The sequence below is a fragment of the Myotis nattereri genome, assembly GCF_964212035.1.
Source record: "Myotis nattereri genome assembly, chromosome: X".
NCBI classification, from domain to species: Eukaryota; Metazoa; Chordata; class Mammalia; order Chiroptera; family Vespertilionidae; genus Myotis; species Myotis nattereri.
The window spans coordinates 109449819-109470958 of record NC_138078.1 but is presented as its reverse complement, the minus strand read 5'-3'; the positions used below and the strand labels follow the sequence as shown (position 1 = coordinate 109470958).

The 21140-nt window shown below is 48.7% G+C and overlaps 1 protein-coding gene across 2 annotated transcripts in view; it reads right to left on the bottom strand.

Moving 5' to 3' along the window:
* Positions 1 to 19154, bottom strand: part of LONRF3 (LON peptidase N-terminal domain and ring finger 3) — a gene marked incomplete at its 5' end in the record, with an annotated part of 34987 nt that extends 15833 nt beyond the window's left edge. Inside the window, 6 exons of one of the 2 annotated variants that reach the window (XM_081115093.1) lie at positions 5235 to 5325; positions 6102 to 6363; positions 8977 to 9132; positions 13198 to 13320; positions 15639 to 15757; positions 18347 to 19154. In XM_081115093.1, the coding sequence (XP_080971219.1) occupies positions 5235 to 5325; positions 6102 to 6363; positions 8977 to 9132; positions 13198 to 13320; positions 15639 to 15757; positions 18347 to 19154 (1559 nt within the window). The remainder of the gene's footprint in view (positions 1 to 5234; positions 5326 to 6101; positions 6364 to 8976; positions 9133 to 13197; positions 13321 to 15638; positions 15758 to 18346) is intronic. The other variant, XM_081115092.1, reaches the window with a different exon arrangement.
* Positions 19155 to 21140: the final 1986 nt, after the last annotated feature.

The window sequence follows — 21140 nt, the reverse complement described above, 5'->3', positions numbered from 1 at the left end:
TGAATTCCTTTCCCTTTTATTTACCACTTAAAAAAAAAAATCCTCACCCCAGGACATGCTCTTATTGATTTTAGAGAGAGAGAAGGGGGGGAGGGAGGGAGGGAGGGAGGGAGGGAGGGAGGGAGGGAGAGAGAGAGAGAGAGAGAGAGAGAGAGAGAGAGAGAGAGAGAAGCATTGGTGTGAGAGTGAAACATAGATCAGTTGCCTCCTAAACAAACCTGGACCGGGGATTGAACCTGCAATCTGCGTATGTGCCCTGACCAGGAATCTAACCCGAGACCTTTCGGTGTACGAGATGATGAGCCAATTATCTGAGCCACACCGGCCAGGGCTATTTACCACTTTTGATAATGATTTCAGAAAACACTTCAGGGAGACGTTTATAAATCAGAGTAGGGCCAGATTTTTTCACAAGAAAGCATTTTACATTGTCACATGAGGGATTAAGCAATAGTAATAATAAATGTTTTCAGTTAGATTTCAGCCTGGATAAAATGTTTGGCTTATCTGAAAATAGCTATCTTTTCCAACCAGTTACATCCTTGTATTGTGTTCTTTTGCTATCAAATTGAGAGCAAAGAGGGACCTGAGAAGGAGGGGCGAGATAGAGAAAGGGAGAGAAAAATAATAGAATAGAATAGAATAGAATAGAATAGAATAGAATAGAATAGAATAGAATAGAATAGAATAAACTGGCTCCCTAACACCCAGGTAGTTGAGTAGTTAAATCTAGGTTAAATATAAAGCTTTATGTTTCAATTGATAAAGAGGTCACTAGGCCATTAGATAACTGGTTCAAACATCAAACATTCTTGCTCCACATCTCAAAATATCTTGTCACCCCAAAGGTGCTTCTGCACAGCAGCCCCAGTGGCGGCCCCAAAGGCTAGAATATCCGTATCAGGCAAATCTCAAGGAAGGATTTTCAGTCACTATAAATTGAGGGGCAGAGTTCTGAGATGTTGGAATTAGGAAGAATCCTCCATCAGCAGAGTTCCCCCAATCCAGCAAGGGAGACTGGGAGCCTGGAAAGCTCCTCATGAATGCAGCTGCCAATTATTGTTCCGTTTACTCTTTCCACCCTTTCCCATGGATGGAATTTACAAGTTGCTCTTCATTTTCTCCCTAGAATCAGAATAGATAAATCTGCACTCAAATTTGTTTTCTGCCAATGTAGCACCACAAGATTGGAGTTCATTCTAGAAACTCATATAGGAGATACAAATGTCTAGTTTATGACCTGTCAGATCGTTTAAAAATAACTGTACCCTTAGACCCTCTCACTCAAAGGCACATGAGGGTCATAATAGAATCTAATAATAATCCTAACAATAAAAAGAATAAATACACCAAAGGGAAGTGAAAACAGGAACTTTCTCAAGACTACAATAACTTACCCGGCCGGTGTGGCTCAGTGATTGAGCGATGACCTATGAACCAGGAAGGAGGTCATGGTTTGATTCCCAGTCATGGCATATTCCTGGGTTGTGCGCTAAATCCCCAGTGGGATTTCCCAGTGCAGGAGGCATCCTATCCATGATTCTCTCTCATTATTGATGTTTCTATCTCTCTCTCTCTCCCTTCCTCCCTGAAATCAATAAAAATACATATATTTAAAAAGCCTACAATAACTCAAGCTAAAGCTTGTATATGAAATAGCCCTTATCAACATCTGATTTCTAACTTTGAGACAAACCCTGTTGGAAGAGGAACTACATGCTTCTGACCAAGGGCTACCGTTTTATGAGCCTTGAGATCAGAAGTGCTCTCTGGACTTGGCAGCTTTCCTTTTGCCATAAAGCAGTGAGAGGCTCCCTATAACTTCCCAGCCTATACAATAGCTACTCCAGGCAAAGATGGCTTTTTGTTTTAAAGTCTTACTTAGAACAGAGTGGCAGGATAAGGGAAATAATGGCTTTTAAAGTTGGAGCAAGCAAACTAAAAGGGGTCTTATCCTCTTGGTGTTTATTTCTTGGACCAGATTTCTAACCCTTCTCTGAAGCCCCCTGTCGAGATCAGGGACAAACAAGATGAAAGGGAGAAAGCAGAGGAAAGGGAACAAAAGAACTTCAACCTCAGGGAAAACACAAACAGGATGAGTCTGTGTGTTTCATTTTGCATCCCCTGGATGTCAGGAGAAGTGATAAGTACACGAAGGAGCGGGGCTTTCTGAGCAAACTGAATCAAATATCTCAAAGTTAGACATGTGAAAGTCCAAAACTCACATCACAGGTTTACAGCCGCCGTGGTATTACCTGTGGAGGCCCATTTCTCTGCAGGAAAGCAGAGTTTCTCTATCCCTTTGGCTCTGGCATGGCCCGCCTGCCACCTTGTTGAGGAGATGGAGATGGTAAAAGCAAACAAACTCCTGACTGTATGGAAGGCTTTCCTCGGGTGTTTCATGTTCCATCTATTGAACTGTTCATTATCAGGTCTGCCTGAGCTTATGAGCAAATCTGCCAACTCTATTTTTTTTTAAGAGAAAGAAAGGTAATGGCTGCCTTAGTCATTTTTATTCAGGTGACAAGAAAAGTCATTCTGAATACAAATGCATGGGATTGACATGGAAGGTGTATGTGCTTGTAAAGGACAAAACAACCTTTGAGAATACTCTGCTGGCTGGATCCCACTGTGTGATGGACCAAAATATTTTTCTTAACATATCTTCTCTTGGCTCAGCCATCTAAACAACTTTTGTGCAAATATCTTAGCCTCCTTTTAATGATCTTTTGGAAGAAAGACACATTTGAGAATCTACTGAAAGCTGTGGACCTTGTCCTGGAAACACACATACACACACACACACACACACACACACACACATTCTACATACAATGTATACATGGACAAGCCAGGCCCTGGGGCTCCACATGCTGCAGCTGACTCTGGACACAACTTCCCTCCCCGAGCTGACCCAAGCCAAGAGCCCTCAGCCACCCATCAGGCAACCCAGAGGAGGTGGGGGGGGCGGGGGGGGGCAGGGGGGAAGCCTGACATGCACAGTGGCCGAGGCAGCCATCAGGGCAAACAGTGGCCCCAAGGAGGGTGCAGCATTGATGCCCCAGCTCCTGGTCTGGGAGGTGGTGGCCCAGGGTCCTCGCATCTACTTTCAGGGTGCCCCTGGTACTGTAGGTGAGGGACCCTGGCAGCTAAAGGATGATGGCCCAGTGAAGCGCCAAGGGAAGGTCACAATCAAGTACAACTGCAAGGAGTTATGGAAGCGCCTCAACCTGGAGGACTGGATCCTGGAACATCTCACTCGCCTCTAGGACTGCCAGGAAGATATCCTGGGGATGGAGATTGATGTGGATGAACTCCTGGACATGGAGAGTGATGACACCCAGGCTTCCAGGGTCAAGGAGCTGCTCTTTGACTGTTACAAACCCACTGAGGCCTTCATCTCTGAGGCCTGCTGGACAAGACTGGAGGCATGCAAAAGCTGAGCACATACCAGAAGAAGTAAGGGTCCTCAACCCAGGTGAATGGTGGCTCCCACAGGACAATCGCTGCCCCCTGACCTCCCTTGTAGCAACAGCAATACCAACGGGCCCAGCAGCCAGGCCTGCTGCCATGAGCAGGGTTCCCTGTGCCCCTCACTTAGGGTCCTCTTCCCTACCCCTTGTTTTCCATTTTTTGGGTTTTTATTGTAATTAAACTGGTAGGACTTTTTTTTTTTTTTTTTTTAAAAAGAACCTCCTCATGGTCTAGGACAGTGATGGCGAACCTATGACACGTGTGTCAGAGGTGACACGTGAACTCATTTTTTTGGTTGATTTTTCTTTGTTAAATGGCATTTAAATATATAAAATAAATATCAAAAATATAAATCTTTTTTATACTATGGTTGCAAATATCAAAAAATTTCTATATGTGACACAGCACCAGAGTTAAGTTAGGGTTTTTCAAAATGCTGACACGCCGAGCTCAAAAGGTTCGCCATCACTGGTCTAGGAGAAAAAATAATTAACATTTATTAGGTACTTATATATCAGGCACTATTCTAAGTGTTTTAAGTAGATTTTCTCAATTAATTATACCCCCCCCCATAGGGTAAAGACTACTGTTCTCCATTTTACTGATGAGAAAACAGTGTCAAAGAAAGTCACTTGCTCCAGGTCAAACAGCCAGCAAGTGGCAGAGTCAGGGTTCAAATCCAGACCATCTGGCTTTGGAGTTTCTCCAAGCTACAAAGTCACAGCTGTGAAATGAAACAAATGAAAGCAATTTTTTCTCCTGGCTGGTTTTGCTCAGTGGCTAAACCATTGGCCTGCGGACTGAAGGGTCCCAGGTTCAATTCTAGTCAAGGACACATACCTCAGTTGCAGGCTCCTCCCCAGCCCAGGCCCTGGTCAGGGCTCATGTAGGAGGCAATCAATCACTGTGTCTCTCTCACAATGACATTTCTCTCTGAGTTTCCCTCTCTCTTCCGCTCTCTCTAAAAATCAATGGAAAAATATCCTGGGGTGAGGATTTATAAATAAATAAATAAAATAAAGTACTTTTTTCCCACACCGACTATGATTGTAGCAAGTTCCCTTTTTGTGTGGGGTTTGGGAGGAAGCATGTGGATGATTTGCCTCTCCAGAGATCTGCGAAAGTAGGGGTAATAAGGCACTGGGTAAAGGAAAAATGCTTGGCTAAGTAGTACAGATCCACTACTAATCCTCTTCATGGCACAAAACAAACACTAGGCAGGTCCTCTACTTTGCTTCCATAGACTAGACCTACGGCACTGACATTGGCCCTTGAGTTTTGAGATCTTGATCCAGTAGTTGACATTAGTCCTAGGGTCGCAAACCTAGATACCTACAAAGGCCAGGGAAGTGATGCAAATGTGAGATGCAGGCTAATGTAAGACAGAAGACAGTGAGTAGGGGAGGGATCATGACAAACTGGAAAGTGTGTGTCCTGTCTCAAGACATTCAAATTTAACAACAAAAATCCCATGAGGACCAAACATAAGACATTCAGCCTGTGGGACACCAGTTTGTGACCTCTGAGTAGATCGTTTCCTTCCCACTGTGTAAGTATTTCCAAGTCAGGAATATAAGGAATGCAATCTGTAACAGGAGACACAAGCTAGCCCGTGTGACAGGCTGTGTCAAGGTAATTTTCATTTCGCTAGAATCATGTTTGTATGTGCTGACCAATGAAGCAGTAGGTCACTAGCAGAAAGATTCACACACCAGAGAGGAAGACCCTTCAGGCAGTAAGTGACAACACACATCACATACCTCATACATAGGGCACATTCAAGGTCGGTTGCGTCAAAAGATGGGAGTGGAATACTGACAGCAGGCAAATCCCCCAAATCAGGAGGAGATTCTGTGATTTAGAAAACATAAGTCAGAGTTGGACCAACCTTGGTTTCACAGACAGAACTTGTGAGGCAAAAAACCCAATTACTTTTTCAGCCTGCCATTCTCACCCCTTCCGGAAGGGTTGATTTATTAGTCACCTGACCCACTGAGAATGGGATACCTGAAGTAGACTCTTGAGATGTCCAGGGGTCCCACAGAAAGAGAAGCACAAGTCAGGGAATATCCAGAAGCCCAGTGGACTTCATTCAAATGCAACAGGCACCTCATGCAGCAGGAGCAGCAGCGGCAACTCCATGGACTGAGCCAGGCCTTCAAAGCTGATAGTGACTCTTGGCATTGCCCACCTCTCTTGGAAAGCTATTGAGCTGCAGCTGCTGCTTCCCAGACGCCTGACTACAGAAACACAACTGAGAATGAGCAGAGTGTGGCCTGATTGCACAGCTCTGGTCCTCTGTTCCTGGAATAGGGATGGGGGTAGGGAGAGGTTGGCCTGGCAGGAAGTGACACCATCAAGGGCATTGGATATCATTACTTGAGACTGTGCTTGACCTTATGCCTTGGCTTTCCATTACAATTATTCTTGAGCACTGGCAGTACGCTGGGAACTATGCATGCTCTCACAGAAACTTCACAGCAATTCTGAGGTGCCACAGCCAAGTTCCAGAGCTGGGTCATACACCTGGAGCCTAAAGAACCCTCACATGGACAGCAAGTAACCTGCTTATATTGGGGAGCCCATCATCTCCTCCAAGCCCCTTTAGCCCTGGGTAGAGTCAGTACCTGGCTTACAGACTTTAGTAGGAACGTCTGAATCTTTGGATTCAACTTGAAAATGTTTCCTTTTCTTTTCCTGGCTTTTGCCAGTCTGGCTGGAGGCAGCTTCTGGAGAGGCAGGATAATCCTTCTCCTCCTCTTCTTCCTGGTCTTTCATGGTGCCTTGCTGCCCATGCCCCTTTACTTCCGCAGGATTCATCTGGATGTTGCAGTCCCCACTGGCTGCTCCTTCCTCCTGTCTAGAACAATGGGGGAGTTCCTCATTTTCCTGGTGGAATAAAGAGCCAAAAGTCAGAATCTACTAGGGATCAATACTGTCCTCTGATATTCCCACCACAGGAGACAGAGAAAGAACTGCACAGTCCTGAGTGGACACATGGCTTCATGGAGGAGGGGTAGTCACTTCTGTCCACACAGCATCAGTGACAAAGGCATGCCCAGCTTGGGCAGAGTTGGGGGACTTCCCTAAGCAAAGACAGAAAGGCATGTAGGGGAGAGATTCCTTAGACAGTGGTGAAGGGGAGAAATGTAAGATGTAGCACCAGTCCCCTCTCCTATCCAGACCATTCCCCAGTTACTACATTAGGGAAATCAAGGCATGCAGAGAGGGTAGATCCTATCACTCAGTGCTTCCTCTCACCCTACAGCCCAGCTCCAGAAGGACTTTTGGGAAGGCTCTGGCACAGGTGTGTCACAGACCTGCAGTTACCTCATGGTCCAGCTGTAGGTTATGCTGCTCAAATGAACTAGGGTCCAACTATTTCCTTCACTAGACTTTGCGGGGAATGTTGAAAAAGAGGCAAAATCATTTGGCAAAATGATCACTAATGTCTCTAGTCTTTGAAAGAAAGAAAGAAAGAAAGAAAAAAGAAAGAGAGAGAGAGAGAGGGAGGGAGGGAGGGAGGGAGGGAGGGAGGGAGGGAGGGAGGAGGGAAAGAAAGAGAGAAAGAAAGAGAGAAAGAAAGAGAGAGAGAAAGAAAGAAAGAAAGAAAGAAAGAAAGAAAGAAAGAAAGAAAGGAAGGAAGGAAGAAAGAAAATGTTTGTCCAGGAGAGGAATACTCAAAAATGGACCTAGAAATAAGTCCAAAAATACCTGGAGAATCCCTCTCTATTGTAAACCCACAGTCTACAGGTCAAAACGCCCATGTTCTTGTTTCCCCTCCAACCCCTACCAAAAACATTGGTAGATAGATAAAAAATGAGAGCCATACAGCTAGGAGAAAACAATGAGGTGAAGAGAAAAAGGATGTGGGTTTTCTCAGTATCCAACCTGGGGAGTTCAGGGTTATTTAATTCTGTGTCCTCAACTTTCCATGAGCCCCAGGCTTTGGCTACACAGGAGTACACTGATTTGCAAAGCAAAGTCTGGGTGGAAACCCCACCCTTGTTCCACAGTCAGCTCTCACTGGAAACCAGGGGTGCCCTTTTTTCTTCATTTTGGAATGAGGAGCAATTAGAAGCCACTCCAGGCACTTAAGTTCAGTGTTAGTGTTCTCAATCATGTAATCATGACCTCAAACAATTATTGAAATGTACTAGGGGTTCTCTGATTTCAAGAGATGCTCTTTCAGTTCTTCCTCCACCTCCCCCCTTTTTTTACTTGGACACACCCGAATTTTATTCCTTTTCCTGAGCAGGGAGAGAAGTAGGGAAATGTAAGATTTCCACCTGCCAGAGAATCTCTAAGACACAGAAATCCCAGGGCTTACATACAGGGAAGAACACAGGGCACAAATGCAGTGGGGACTGCGGCCCCACAGGGCCGAGGCAGTCAGCACTAAACTCTGCCTTCAGAACTGGACTTCTGAACCCCAGCTGCTGCCCACTTGCCCGCGAATGGGAAAGCCAGGGTCTGGAACCCATCTCTCCGTGGTTCTGTTCCCTTGTTTTCAAAGAAAGGCACATATACCTTCCTCCAAGGACCTTAACCCTTCCCAAATCACTTCCCTCTTCCAGCCTCCAATAAGTACCGGAAATCTACTTATGTGTAAGACATGGTGCAGAAAATTACCTTCACTTGGGGATCAAATGGAGTTGTCTTTACACAAGGAACTCAGCTGGTGCTCAAAGCCCAGCAGCTTGAACAAACAAAAAGCAGGAAAGGAGGATTTTTTAAAATATATATATTTTATTGATTTTTTACAGAGAGGGAGAGGGATAGAGAGTCAGAAACATCAATGAGAGAGAAACATCGATCAGCTGCCTCCTGCACACTCCCTGCTAGGGATGTGCCCACAACCCAGGCATATGCCCCCGACTGGAATCAAACCTAGGACCCTTCAGTCCGCAGGCCGACGCTCCATCCACTGAGCCAAACCGGCCAGGGCAGGAAAGGAGGATCTTTATCAGCCCAGGCTCCACCCCTAGGCTGATAAAGCCACCTCAGTGAATGACTCCAGTGGAAGTTGACCAATTTCTTTCTAGTTCTGTCAAATCTCTCTCATCTGGATTTGACCAAGAACTGAAAAATGAATGTAACAAATCATAAACCCTGGGATCATGTCTGAAATCCAGTTTTTATCATTAAGAAATAACCTTCTGCCCAACCGGCGTGGCTCAGTAGTTGAGCATCAACCTGTGAGCCAGAAGGTCACAGTTTGATTCCCGATCAGGGCACATGCCCGGGTTTCAGGCTCAATCCCCAGTGTAGGGCATGCAGGAGGCAGCCGATAAATAATTCTCTCTCCCTCCCTTCCTCTCTGAAATCAATAAAATATTTTTTTTTTAAAAAAAGAAGAAATAACCTTCCAGCAAAGAACATAACCAGTCCATTTCTTATTTCTCAGGAACTAAAGTAAGAGAGGTAGGGCTCACTCCCCAGGTTTGCCCACAAAACAGCCAAACGAAGCATCACAAACGAGCTGGGTGAGTTGAGTTTTACCTGTGACAACTTCGGTAGATTATGGCTGTCGCCTTCAGTAGCCAATGACTCTACTTGTTCCTTTAATCTAAGCTGAGGTGCCAACAGCTTCAGGATATCGGGAGAATGTTCCTGAGACTGCCCCGGGACTGATGGTGAAAAGAAACTAAGGAGAAGCTGTGACATAAAACAGAAGACTTCACTACTTAAGTTTCTACAGGTACTCAGGTGAAGGGAGAGGGGAAGAAAAGGGTAGAAGGAAAAGGTTGTAGGGCAAAACTCTAGGGAAGAAGCCTTGGACCAGACAGACCAGGGCAGACCAAGGCAGGGGGCCTCACTTCAACAAATCACCCAGGAGCTTATTAAAAGTCTAGGTTCCAAGTTCTCATGCCTGGTTCCCCAGATCTGAAGTGTGGTCCAGGAATTCGCATTTTGAAAAGGCATCCCAGATGCCTCTGTCACCCTAGTCAAACTTAAAGAGATATCACTGCAGTGCTATCTTTCCATAGAAATATCTGCAGTAGGGTTAAAAAACCTAGGTAGGAGGAAAGAGCCAAAGAGGTGAAGGCAGGGGACAAAACATCAGCTGAGGGACCTGGAGCCAGGTCCATAACACCCCAGTGGGTTGAAGTCTACAATTGTCTTCTAGGTTCTGATATTTCTTTCCTCTGCCTGCCCATTTTGCTCCCTCTTTCCCCAGCCATCATCCCTGGGCCTTTATCCCTTCTGCACTGAAGTGTTAGAAAAAGCAGAAGCCAACCTTCCTCCCTCTTTTCCCAGCCTCTTCTCCCCCATTCTGACCTTTACTTTCCCGAGGAAGTCAAGGAATTGCAAGTACTAGTAATGCGGCAGACTGGTTTCAGTGTATGGCTAGTTCCTTTGCGACTGCATAAGCCCATTGTGTGAGAAGATCCAGAAGGGACTGGAGTCAACAATGGGTGTTCTAGTGCAGGCTGCATAATTGGCTGCCCACATTCTTGCCTCAATGTGCCAGCAGGGATTGTGAATACACGTGTGTATATTGTATGTAACATGTAACACGGGACAGGTCACCTGGCTTCTAAAACACATTCAAGTGTTTCCACCCAAATCCCCCTACAATGTTTGGAAACCCACTGGATGCTCCACCTGCTTGCTCAGTCAGGGTACACAGTCAGGGTATTAATTAATCAAGAGAGCCTAACAGGAACTCTGACCAAACTCTCCAGCTTGATTTGCTCCCTTTCTGTCCCTCTCCCACCCCCTCAGTTCCTTCATGATGTTTCTTCAGATAACCAACTCTTCTTGGCCTTCAAGGCTCAGCTCCAGGGCTGCGTTCCCCTACTACTCCAGCCTCCCTGATGTCACCTATACTTTCATGTTCTTCACTGCACCATAATAGAGCACCTTACATGACACAGTCTTGTGTTAGCCTCAAATCATACCGTAGACATAAGTCTTTCTCTCTAACCAGACAACCAGCTTCTGGAGAGCACAGAACAAATGCCCAACAGATACTTGTCACACTAGATGGAATTGAATTAGCACACTTATCCATCCCAGGGCCCAGGGAGAGGCCTTGGGTTCAGGCCCAATGTCCTCAGACATCCCTGTTTTCCTTCTATTTCTGGGGAACCCACTTCCCAGATCTAAGCTGGGAAAAGAATGAGGTGGAAAGGCACAGTGACCAGGGTCATAAATGCCATTTTTCAGAGCCCTCTCCTCCACAGAAGCCAAAGCTGGGTCTCAGAAGCTCTCCTGAGTGACCCAGCAGGACCAACCCATTTCTGAAGCAATCTCCCTCACATTCTCCCCAAAACAGCATGATGTTCTTCAGTGGCCACCACACAGCATCCTAAGATGTGAGGGTAAAAGGGAAGAGTGTGGTGTGAGGGAGCGGAGGCAGAAAGGAGAAATGGAAGGAAACAAGGCAGAAACAGCAGCAGCTCTTCATATCTTCCCCTTTACCACCTAAGATCTCATTCTAGGCATTCCCAATGGCTTTAGAAAACAAACGGTGGGGCCAACTTTCAGTGGGAATAATCATTCCACATAAATGAAAGACAAACCCACTTCAGTATCAGCCTTCAAAAGGCTTAAATGGGTCAAGAAGGATGGGGAGAAGAATCTGAGGTTTGTGAGTGTATAAGGTAAGAAATGCCAAGTGAACCTGGACCATCTTTGTCACATCTGGAAATGGAACAATCTGGTAAATAAGCACTCCTGAGGGCCCTCAGTGTTCTTAAATGGCTGCCATGCCCTTGTCACATTCATTGGAAATTTGCCCCTACATTCTTGCCCCAGCTTCAGAACTCCAGAACACTCATTACAGACATAGGCTCCTATTGTCTGGCATTTATATTGCGCTGGGTAACACATGCAGGGTTGTAAGGGCATTGAGGACTGACACTGTGTCTTATGCCTCTTTGAGTCTCCAGATCTTAACACAATGTCTTACCCTATTAAGTTAGGCAGCCCCTCTAAAAGCAGCTGGAAAGAGATGTCAACATAACTGATGATACCAGACCCTTTCAGGACACCTGTGAAATGGGTAAGTGGGAGTAAAGAAATCACTCATGGCCCTGGACTGGTAGATCAGTTGGTTAGAGCATCGTCCCAATATGCCAAAGTTGCAGGTTTCATGCCAAAGTTGCAGGTCAGGGCACATACAAGATTAACCAACAAATTCATAAAGAAGTAGAAAAACAAACGTGTGTATATACGCACACACACACACACACATATATATATATAATTAATCAATACTTTAAAAAAACCTCTTTAAGAAACCACTCATCCTTAGACCTGACACTTGCCTCTGTTGGCCTTCACACAATCTGTCCCCAAAGTCAAGGTTCTTCTAACCACCTTTGTTCATCCATTGCAGAACTGGTTGGTCCCATTGCTACTCTCCACCCAGCCCCAGCAATGAGTGCTGAGACTCCTAGCATGTCCCTTCAGGACAGCAGGATGGTGAAGTGGCTAGAAGGCAGACTCTGGAAACAGGTAGAGTTGGCTTCGAATGTTCTTCCACAAATCACTAACTGTGCGACCTCACGAAAGTCACCAAGCCTCAGCATGTTGTGGAGATTAAATTATATCTTCCACAGAGAGCCCTAGTGCAGTGTCTGGTGTGCATAGCAAGTGCTCAATAAATGTTAGCTGCTATTATTGTTTTTGTTGTTATTATTATTATCCACACCATGGACTACACTTAAGATTTGGAGGATCCACCAGTACTTCTCTCAAGAACACTTTGTCCACTTCCCAAACCACAGCAAAGCAACTCCCCGGAAAGGAAATCTGTCAGAGGCAGAACCTCCAGAGCTCCGCCTCCCCTAGTTCATTGATTTTTCTAACCATTCATTTCTGGAGCCTTCAGCAACCAGTCCTGTCTCTTGCTCCCTTTCTTCGTCACTGCTCTGCCAAACCACAATGGAACAGAAGTACTTGGATTGCGGTGGTGAATTGGGGGCTGGGCACAAGGCAAGAGCAGAGACCATCACTGAATGTCAGTATCCAACTTCAGGCCCATTAGCCAGACACTCTGAGAGCACATTGCAGAAGAGTAAGCAACAAAGTCCGGGGAATGAGGATGCTTAAGCCTTCGCTAATACTCTCAGTACTTCATGCAGTTTTTAAAAATAACCACATTCTCCTGGGACTCAAGAGTCAGAATGCTTGTTTGGATTATATTGTAATGGTCTCTGACTTACACTTGTGAGACAGTATATGTGTTTTATTTCTAGCAAAGGAGTTGAAGGTTGGAGTTGTACATATGGCAAATGAGACGGGGGCCAGCATCCTTTATGAGGAGCTGGCTTCCCGGTGTGGCTGGTGAAGCTGTGACTCGGTCAAAGTAAAGTTCTACAGCTGCAGGCAGCCCCACACCCCTGACCTCTTGTCAACAGCCAGAATCTCCTCAGTGAGCCTCCATCCCCATGTTAACTTGTTTGTATTTATTTTTGTCTTTTGGTTTTTTCCCCATTGACAACCCAGACCCTGAGTGAAAAAAGCAAGAACATTCTTCATAGGCTCCTACAGAAATGTAGCAACTGCACAATCTGATTGTACACACCAAGAGGACGGTGATTTGGGGGCAATCAATTAGAACCTGTGTCTCCCTCTTGTCCCCTTAACCCAGGGAGCCACCCACTCAAGACCCCAAATGCCCTGGAAGACAGTTCCCTCACTCGCCTCCCTGGAGAAGACAGTGAGGTGGGAGCCCATTGGGCAGCTGAACCTGATGTCATCTCAACTCACCCTTTGGGCTTCAGATCTTGCTCTCCTACTCTTCCCATCCAGTGAAACGCAGTATAGAAACTCTCTTAGTGCTTCCTCCACCTTGCCTAGGGTGGCCAAGGCTTGCGCCTTTCTGAAGTGTGCCTGGAAGAAAACATTAGCATTCAATCCCACTCTTATTCACCCTCCTGACACTATTCTTAATACTCCCTAACTTCATGGGTATCCACTACTGCCTGAAGCATTTCTAAGGATTATCTTATTCACAGCCCTATCATGCAGGCAACTGTTCTGAAGCCCATGTTAAAGAAAACAAAAGTTAAGACCCAGAAAAGTGACTTGCCCAAAGTAACACAGCTGATAAATTTTGCAGTCAGGGTTTCAGCCTGGGACTGACTGATACCAAAGTCCAAATTCTTAACCACTGGGCAGTACTACCTCCTGCTGCCCCACCATTGTATTAGAGGAATCACCAACTAGCAAGAATGCCCATTTGAACACATACTAACCAGGACCCATCCAGATATGCCTTCCTACTAACTAGTCAGTCGAGCAGAGGCCTAGTCCACATTACTGGCTTGAGTGACCACCTACACTTACTGATCATTCTTCAAGAGAGACCCAAGGGAAGGGTTGTGACCTCTCTAAGACCTCGATGGCAAAGCTGGAACTACAACTGTGGTCTAGGATCCCCAGAACGTTCTTCCCCACAAGGCAGACTGCCCTTCAGAGAGCTAACCAGGGGACAGAGAGGTAAGCCTCTCCACTTACCTGTGGGGAACTGAAATTCCTGTTTAATACTCCCATCAACTCTTCCTTTATTGGGGAAGTCACGTTTCCCATTTCATCCAAAAGGGTATACTGCTTACTCAGCCCCGTTTCCCATTGCACTATCAAGGCCCCACTCTTAGGCCTTAGGTTAAGGATGGGAGCAGAAAAAGTTGCAAGAGAAGTCCTCCTACCCTCAGGCAGCTCCCTTCCCTGCACTGCTACAAGGACTGAAATGCTCTCATTGGAGCTCCTTTGGGTTAAGACACTGGTGACCTTTAGTAAACTGTAAATGTGTTCCTTAGGAAAGCGAACAAACTAATCCATCATCACCCATGAACACCTTCTCATGAAAGAACACATGAGATTCACTTTGACATCAATGGCCCAGTGTGCAGGTCCACAATGCTTTATCTGAAGTCCCAGATTTAAAAAAAAAAAATTCTGATAGTCCGATATTTTCATAAGCCTGACATCAGAGGTCATGAGGTGGCACAACCTGACCTAAAATGATATAAAGTGTATTATATTCTTTATCCCACTTAGTGTGAATTTTCATGTAAAGCACTGCAGAAATATTAATGTCTTATTATGGGGCACTGTCCAAAACTCAGTAAGGGTATTACTTCATATAAGGTCTTTCTGGAATTGGAAACCTTCTGGATTCTGAACACATCTCACCCCATGAAATTCATAAAGGGATCATGGACCTGGACTTGGGTAAGTTGGGTGTCTAAGGAAGGCATCCTGGGGTTGTGTAGAGCGAGTACTACATAAAGACCTAGCAAGTATTATAGTTCACGGAATGGCCCTTAGGCCATGATCACCTGTGACCCTCACTGCATCCCTGTGAGGTGATCAGGACAGATAGCAATAGTTTCACTTTGCAAACAAGGACACTTGGGGTCCAGAGAGTGAAGCAATTTCTCCATGGTCACTGTGCTGGCAAGTAGTGAAGCCCAGGCTCAAATCTAATCTTCTAAATCAAATATATTGACATGTGGCTAAGGGCCAGTCCTGAGGCCAGAGATGCAAAAAAGTGACACTTTGCATCCTGGCATCCTGAGATGCCTAGCCTGTCTTTCTCCCCACCCCTCCATGTGACCTAGATGTTTGTGGATACTGGCAGGCTGACTGACTATATTAAAGACTCGGAATGGCACAACCAGCCAGCAATGCTTGTCTTACCCTCCTCTTTCTGTTGTGCCTGAAAAATAATGGTGATAATGATAGCAAACACTTATGCTATGTGCCAGGCATTGTTCTAAGCATCTTACATGTTTTACCTTATGTAATTCCTACGACAAACCCTGTTAAGTAGGAACTTTGAATATCCCCATTTTATAGATAAGAATATAAAGCACAGGGAGGCTAAGTAAATTTGTCCAAAGTCACACAGATGATAAAAGTAGAAGAGCTGGGACATAAGCTCAGGTAATCAGGCTCTCAAGTCTATGTTCTGGAGTCACAGAGCCCAGGCTGCTATGCAGGTCATCAATGGAGGATCAAATTGGGGAAGAATCCAGTCCCTTAAAGACCCCTAAGTAACCCTTTGTCAAAGGACCCGCTCCTTTGCAAAGCCTTCTCCCAGGTCTGCTTGAGCTCTAGTGCCCCATACCCCCAAGGGCGGCAGCCCTTCTAGCCAATTCCTTCTATAGCATACCCCCTTCCCATGCTTCCCATCCGACACTCACCTTAAAGCCCATTGGGCGGAGCTTACATGCTATTTCTGCATCATGCAGTGCATCCTCATGAGACTCCAAGGTGAAATAAATTTGTGACCGGTTGCTATAAAGCAAATGGTCATTTGGTGCTGCCAAAATGAGAAAAAAAGCAAACCCTCATTAATGGCCCCCAGCAGAAACAAGTAAATCCTGTATGAGGATGGATCTTGAGCAGATGGAAAGTTTTCTAAGACTTTTCCCCTGGGGACCGAAAGGGTCATGCTCAATTTCTAGCCATAATGTTGTCCTGTCAACGACACTCCCCTGCAGCCACTGTGGGTCTGAGATGGCCCAGCTGTAAAGAAGGGATTTTTGCCACTCTCTTAAGCAGATCCTTAGAGGACCTGTGGTGTCAGGGGTGTTTCAGTGACTTTGACATGGAGAAAACTCTGGCACCCTGCTTTGTAGCTATATGGGGCTAGCAACTGACAGCCTAGCTTCTGACTGAGGTATCACCCACAAGGAAAGAGGCCAGGAAGTGGGGAGTGGGAGCTGGCCATATGTGACCCCCATCGCAGCCACCAGGAAGACAAGCTCAAGTTAGTCTTCTGGTAGCAACAGCAACAGCAACATCTGTCTAGAAACTCAGCACATATGAAGTTTCTCTAAGAAAATGGAAATGTATTTGCAAGGCTCCTTCCTCACATTATAGATGGCCAAATGTGAATGAACCTGGACAAGGCTTCTGAGAATAAATTGAGATTGGTTGTCACCAACACTCTGAATCACTAGATGTCAGGGCTGGGCAGGCCTTTAGAAATCATCTGGTTCAACCAACCCATTCTTCAGATGAGGAAAATCAAGCCCAGAGAGGTGAATGGATCTTCTGAAAGTCACACAGCTAGCTAGTCAGGCTTGTTAACTGTCCAAACCTTGCATCTGGAGTGAGGGGCAGGTTTCTGTTTTTCTGAAGGGCGGTACAGTATTTAGAACAATGAGGAAGAGATAGTGGCCATCTTTTGGTACAAAGATATTCTTTATTGGAGAGGCCCCTTTCCTCCTAGAAGGGTGAAGTGGTCTTGACATTTTCACCCTGACTGCTCTGACCGCTCTGACCGTGCAAGGAAAAACTTCGCGAGAAACTGGCCCTCCTGGGATGCACGGAAGGAATGGAACCTTCCTTGGAGATCTGGGCTAAAGTGGCCTGCACCTGTTGCCTTCATATTGCCCTGCTCTTCCCCAGGGAACAGGCTTTGTTGGTTTTTCCCTCAGGGATGTGCTAAGGGTTTGTGTGGGTGCCCATTACTTGCTCTTAAGACATTAGCAAACAGTTTAAAGAAGTCTTCTCTGTCCCTTCTTTTCTGCAGCACATGCCAGCCCAGTGGCAGCTCGGTGTTTGTGTGAGCACAGGGTGTGTGTGTGGAGGGAGTCCCCATCTCCCTCAGGTGCCAGTCTTTCCCAATCCACCCTAGTTCCTCCCCTATTCCCAATACCTGTTGCCAGTTCTGGTTTAGGCTCCACACAGGGAGACTCCAGCCCAGCCCCTCCTCCACCCATCGAGTCCCAGAGTCCGGTCTGCCCAGCCCTGCTGCCTCTTTCCTCCCCTCACGCTTCGCCAGACACCGTGACCCACCAGCAGAGCTCCTGGCAGCGTGCCCCAACTGGGCAACAGCAGCCAGTGGCTCAGAGGCCAGTTCCTGGGTTCAGGTGCGGGGAGAAGAGGGTTGGGGAAGCCTCTCCCTGCGAGATCTCCGGAGCCCTAGTAGGGCCACGGGCATGGGGCTGCCCACCTTGTCCTTGAACCCACAAAGCCCACCCATCTGTCTCCAGGCAGCACGAGAGAGCGGGACAGAGGCATGTCCCCTTCTCAGCTAGCCCACAGCCCCCGGAATCCCTGAGCAGTTTCCAGGCCAGGACGCAGGCGGCAGGCTGGAAAGGGGGGGGGGGGGGGCATCTATTTCAGACGCGGATCCTGTGATAGGAAGCGGTGACAATGAGTCACAGGGCAGCGGGGCACGAGCGCTCTTCTCCCCCCCCCCAACCCCCCCATGCTCGCGGGACGGTTTCCGAGGCGAGCGTGGCCCACTTTGGTTACCTCAGCCGTTACACAATCCCGCCCGCCCGCGCGAAGGAGGGGCCGCCCGGCCCGGGCTGCTCGCGGCCCTTATGCAACCAGTGCTCTCCTGACCTAATTCCACGCCGGACCCAGCCCACCCGGAGCCGCGGCCCCGGAAGGGACACCTCCCGGCCTCAAGGGCAGCCCGGGCTGGCGGGACAGCAGACACAGGTGCCTAGAGAGCACCTGGGGCTGGCGGAGACCCAGCAGAGCCTGTGTGAGGGTGGGAAGGGTGCGAAGTTCCCCTCCCGGCGGGGAAGGTGCAGGCAGGTGTAAGCGGGAGCCCAGGCGTGCGGAGACAGAGGGAGACGGAGAGAAAGAGAAACTGAGTCGATGACACTGAGCAACAAACCGAGTGACAAAGGTGCGAAAGTCAGACAAAAGGAGAGACAGAGAGTGTGCCACAAACAGAAACGGAGATGCCAGAGACACACGCTAACAGGAGACACAGAAAAAGACAAAGAGCAACACAGAGAGGCAGAGACACAGAGAAAGAAAGAGAAATTGGCAGGGGCAGAGGAAAAGTCCAAGAGTGAACTCCGGAAACCCCTCCCCCACTCCGGTCCCGGTCAATCCCCCACCTCCCGGCGGGCTCCCCGTCAGGAGATCCCGGTGGGCTCACCTAGTTTAACCGCTTCGTTGTACTTGAGTAGTGCCGCCTCCACCTGGCGCTCGCGGTACAGCCGGTTGCCCTCGTGCCGGAGTTGCGACGCCCGAGCTCGAGCAGGGAACAACTTGCTGAGGAGACCGCTGAGCACCACATTGACCCGCAGCGGCGGCGGCGCCTGCTGCCCAGCCCGCCGGGCTCCGCGCGCCCGCCCGGTGGCCACCATCAACGTGGAGAGCTTGACCCCGCACAATGCACAGCGCCTGTCGGCTGCCCGCCCTCGTTCCAGGCACACTTTACAAAAGGTGTGGCCGCACGACAAGGACACGGGGTCCCACAGAAACCCATGACACTTCCGGCACTTGAAGCCATCCCATAACTCGGTGGCCTCAGCGGCGGTGGCCACCCCTGCCTCTTCCGCCCCCACCACACAGCTCGCTGCGCTGCCCCCGACCATGGGCACTGGCGCCAGCGCCTCTCCTGGCGGGATGTTCTCAGCCAGGCAGCGCACCAGCTGCTGCAGTTGCTCTGCCACCAGCTGCTGCCGCTCCGACAGCTGTCGGTATACCTCGAGGGCTTCCCGGAGGCGCCCCCCGGACGCCAGGGCGTCTGCCTGTGTGAGCAGGACTTTAGACTCCGTCGTCGAGGCCGGAGGAGGCTGCTCCGGCTCCCGCGTCGGTAGAGGTGCGAGACCTTCTGTAGCCGCCTCCGGGTGGCCCGAATCTACACGGGTCACTGATGCCGCCGGCTCCGCCAGCTCTAAGTTGTTGCTCGCGAGCTCAGCGGGCAAGCTCGGCATCTGTTCAGCCTGAAATGAATCCATTAAAGGAAGGACAAACTCAGGAAGAGGCGTCTAGGGGCCGGGGACCCAGAGCAGGGAGCAGCGGCTTGAGGTAATTGGGGCTGCCACTGCGGTCGCGAGGCGGCACACCGGTCCCTGCCGCTCCTCAGAGAGCTCCATGCCGGCCGCCTCGCGCCGCCTAATAACTGTCTTGTCTCAGCAAAGCGTTATATAAAACGTCACCACGTGACGCGCCGCCACGCTGCTCATTGGCCGGCGGCAGGGAAATTGTTACAAAACCAGACAGTTTTGTAACAGTGTTGCGCTTGGGTTTTTTGGCTTAGTTTTTCTTGGCTTCTTTTTGAGGTTGTTTGTGTTTACACTGTCTTATTTCCCCCTGGCAATGTGGTTCCTTTTCGGACTAGGGGGAGAGGAAAAAGAAACAGTGTTTGCTCTCGGGCTCTTCAAACTACGCTATCCCACCCTCAAACCTGTCAGCAAACATATCCGTTCGCTAGCGGTCCTCTCCCCACCCTCCTCAACCCCCCGCGGCCCTCTCCTCACACTCCCTAACCCCCAGGGAAGGCCGGTACCTCGAGGAGCACAGTCCGCTAGGTCTTTTGGGACGCCCAGTCTCGTCCTTCTAGGGTTGACCACTGCTGTCTGCAAAGAGAAACGGGTTAGAGGGGGTCTCGGGGAAGACCCTCACCCCGGTTCCGGCCCCCTGCCCGCGTTTTCCGGAAAGTCCTACAAAAGTAGTGAATACAGGTATCTGAGGGTGTTTGGTATCCAGTTCTAGAAGCGTCAGGGAACGCGGGTGGTGTAAAAGTTCTGTGGCTCTAGCTGAGCTGTGGGGGAAGCGTCAAGATGTGCTCACCAGGTCGAGCCAGGGGGGGGGGGGGCGGGGGATTGGCGCCTCGCGTGCGCAGGCTCTTCATCTCTTCCTCCCCCGGAATCTGGAGAAGTACTTGGACGGCCGGGGGGCCACCCGCCGGATGGGCGCCGCCACGAGGACTCCACCTGCGGGGGTCAGTGGGCACTCTGGGGGGCAAGGGAGCACGGCGGGCGGAGAAGGACCCGAGAGCACTACTCCAGAGAAAGTCTTCTAATTCTGACGTACTTCAGAGGCCGGCCAAGCTGCCTCGGGTTTCACCACTCCAGAACCCTGAGTTCAGACATCCTCGCGTCACAGTGGGGGCTTGTACGTGAGACGGTAGGGTTGGCTTATGGTGGCTAGGGACCCTCAACGGTGCCCGGATTAGGATTACGTACAGGAGGTCAGTGTAAACCGCCCACACTGACTCCTTCCAACCCCCACACTTAAGACGGGAGCCACAGGCACAAATATGTGGGCAATGCTTAGAGACCTAAAGGAATAATACACTTCCACCAACATCACGCTGAGCAGAGGAGGGGGGCGGGATCTGGGCTTACCCCTGGTTCCCTGGGCCTCCAGATCTGAGGGCTCTAGACAGTGCCTGAAGCAGTGCCCAGGGCATAGCGCTGCCCCTGGGGCCTGAGGACCTACACTTGGCTCCTGCTGCGGTCACTTCTTAGCCAAGTAGCCTTGAGCAAGTGACCTAATTTCTGGGAGCCATGATTTGGGCTTCCGAACCAACACCAGCGAAGGTCTTAGTTGGGATCAAGTCATGTTTCAGAGCTGGGGACCACAGCCTCTATCTGGGCTCTTTGTTGTTTGGGTCGTTAATCCCTCCTTGAGTCAACACCATGGTCACAGAGAGCAGGTCCTGTGCAGCCAAGGGGAAAGAGACCAAGAAAATAAATAGAGGAACTCAGGATGTAGCCAGGAAGGCATAGGCACACATAGGAAAACTTGGGTTGCAGCCATATTTTTTTTCATAACCTTGGAACCCTAGGAAAGCCTCCGTTTCTCCTAATTTCCAAGGTTCCCTCCAGCCCTAACCTTGAGTGGCTTCTATCTTAAGACCAGATTTAATGATTCAAGCTCAGCTACTTAAGTGCAAAAGCTTAGGCTACATGTTGTGGTCAGGGCTTGGACAGGGGGTG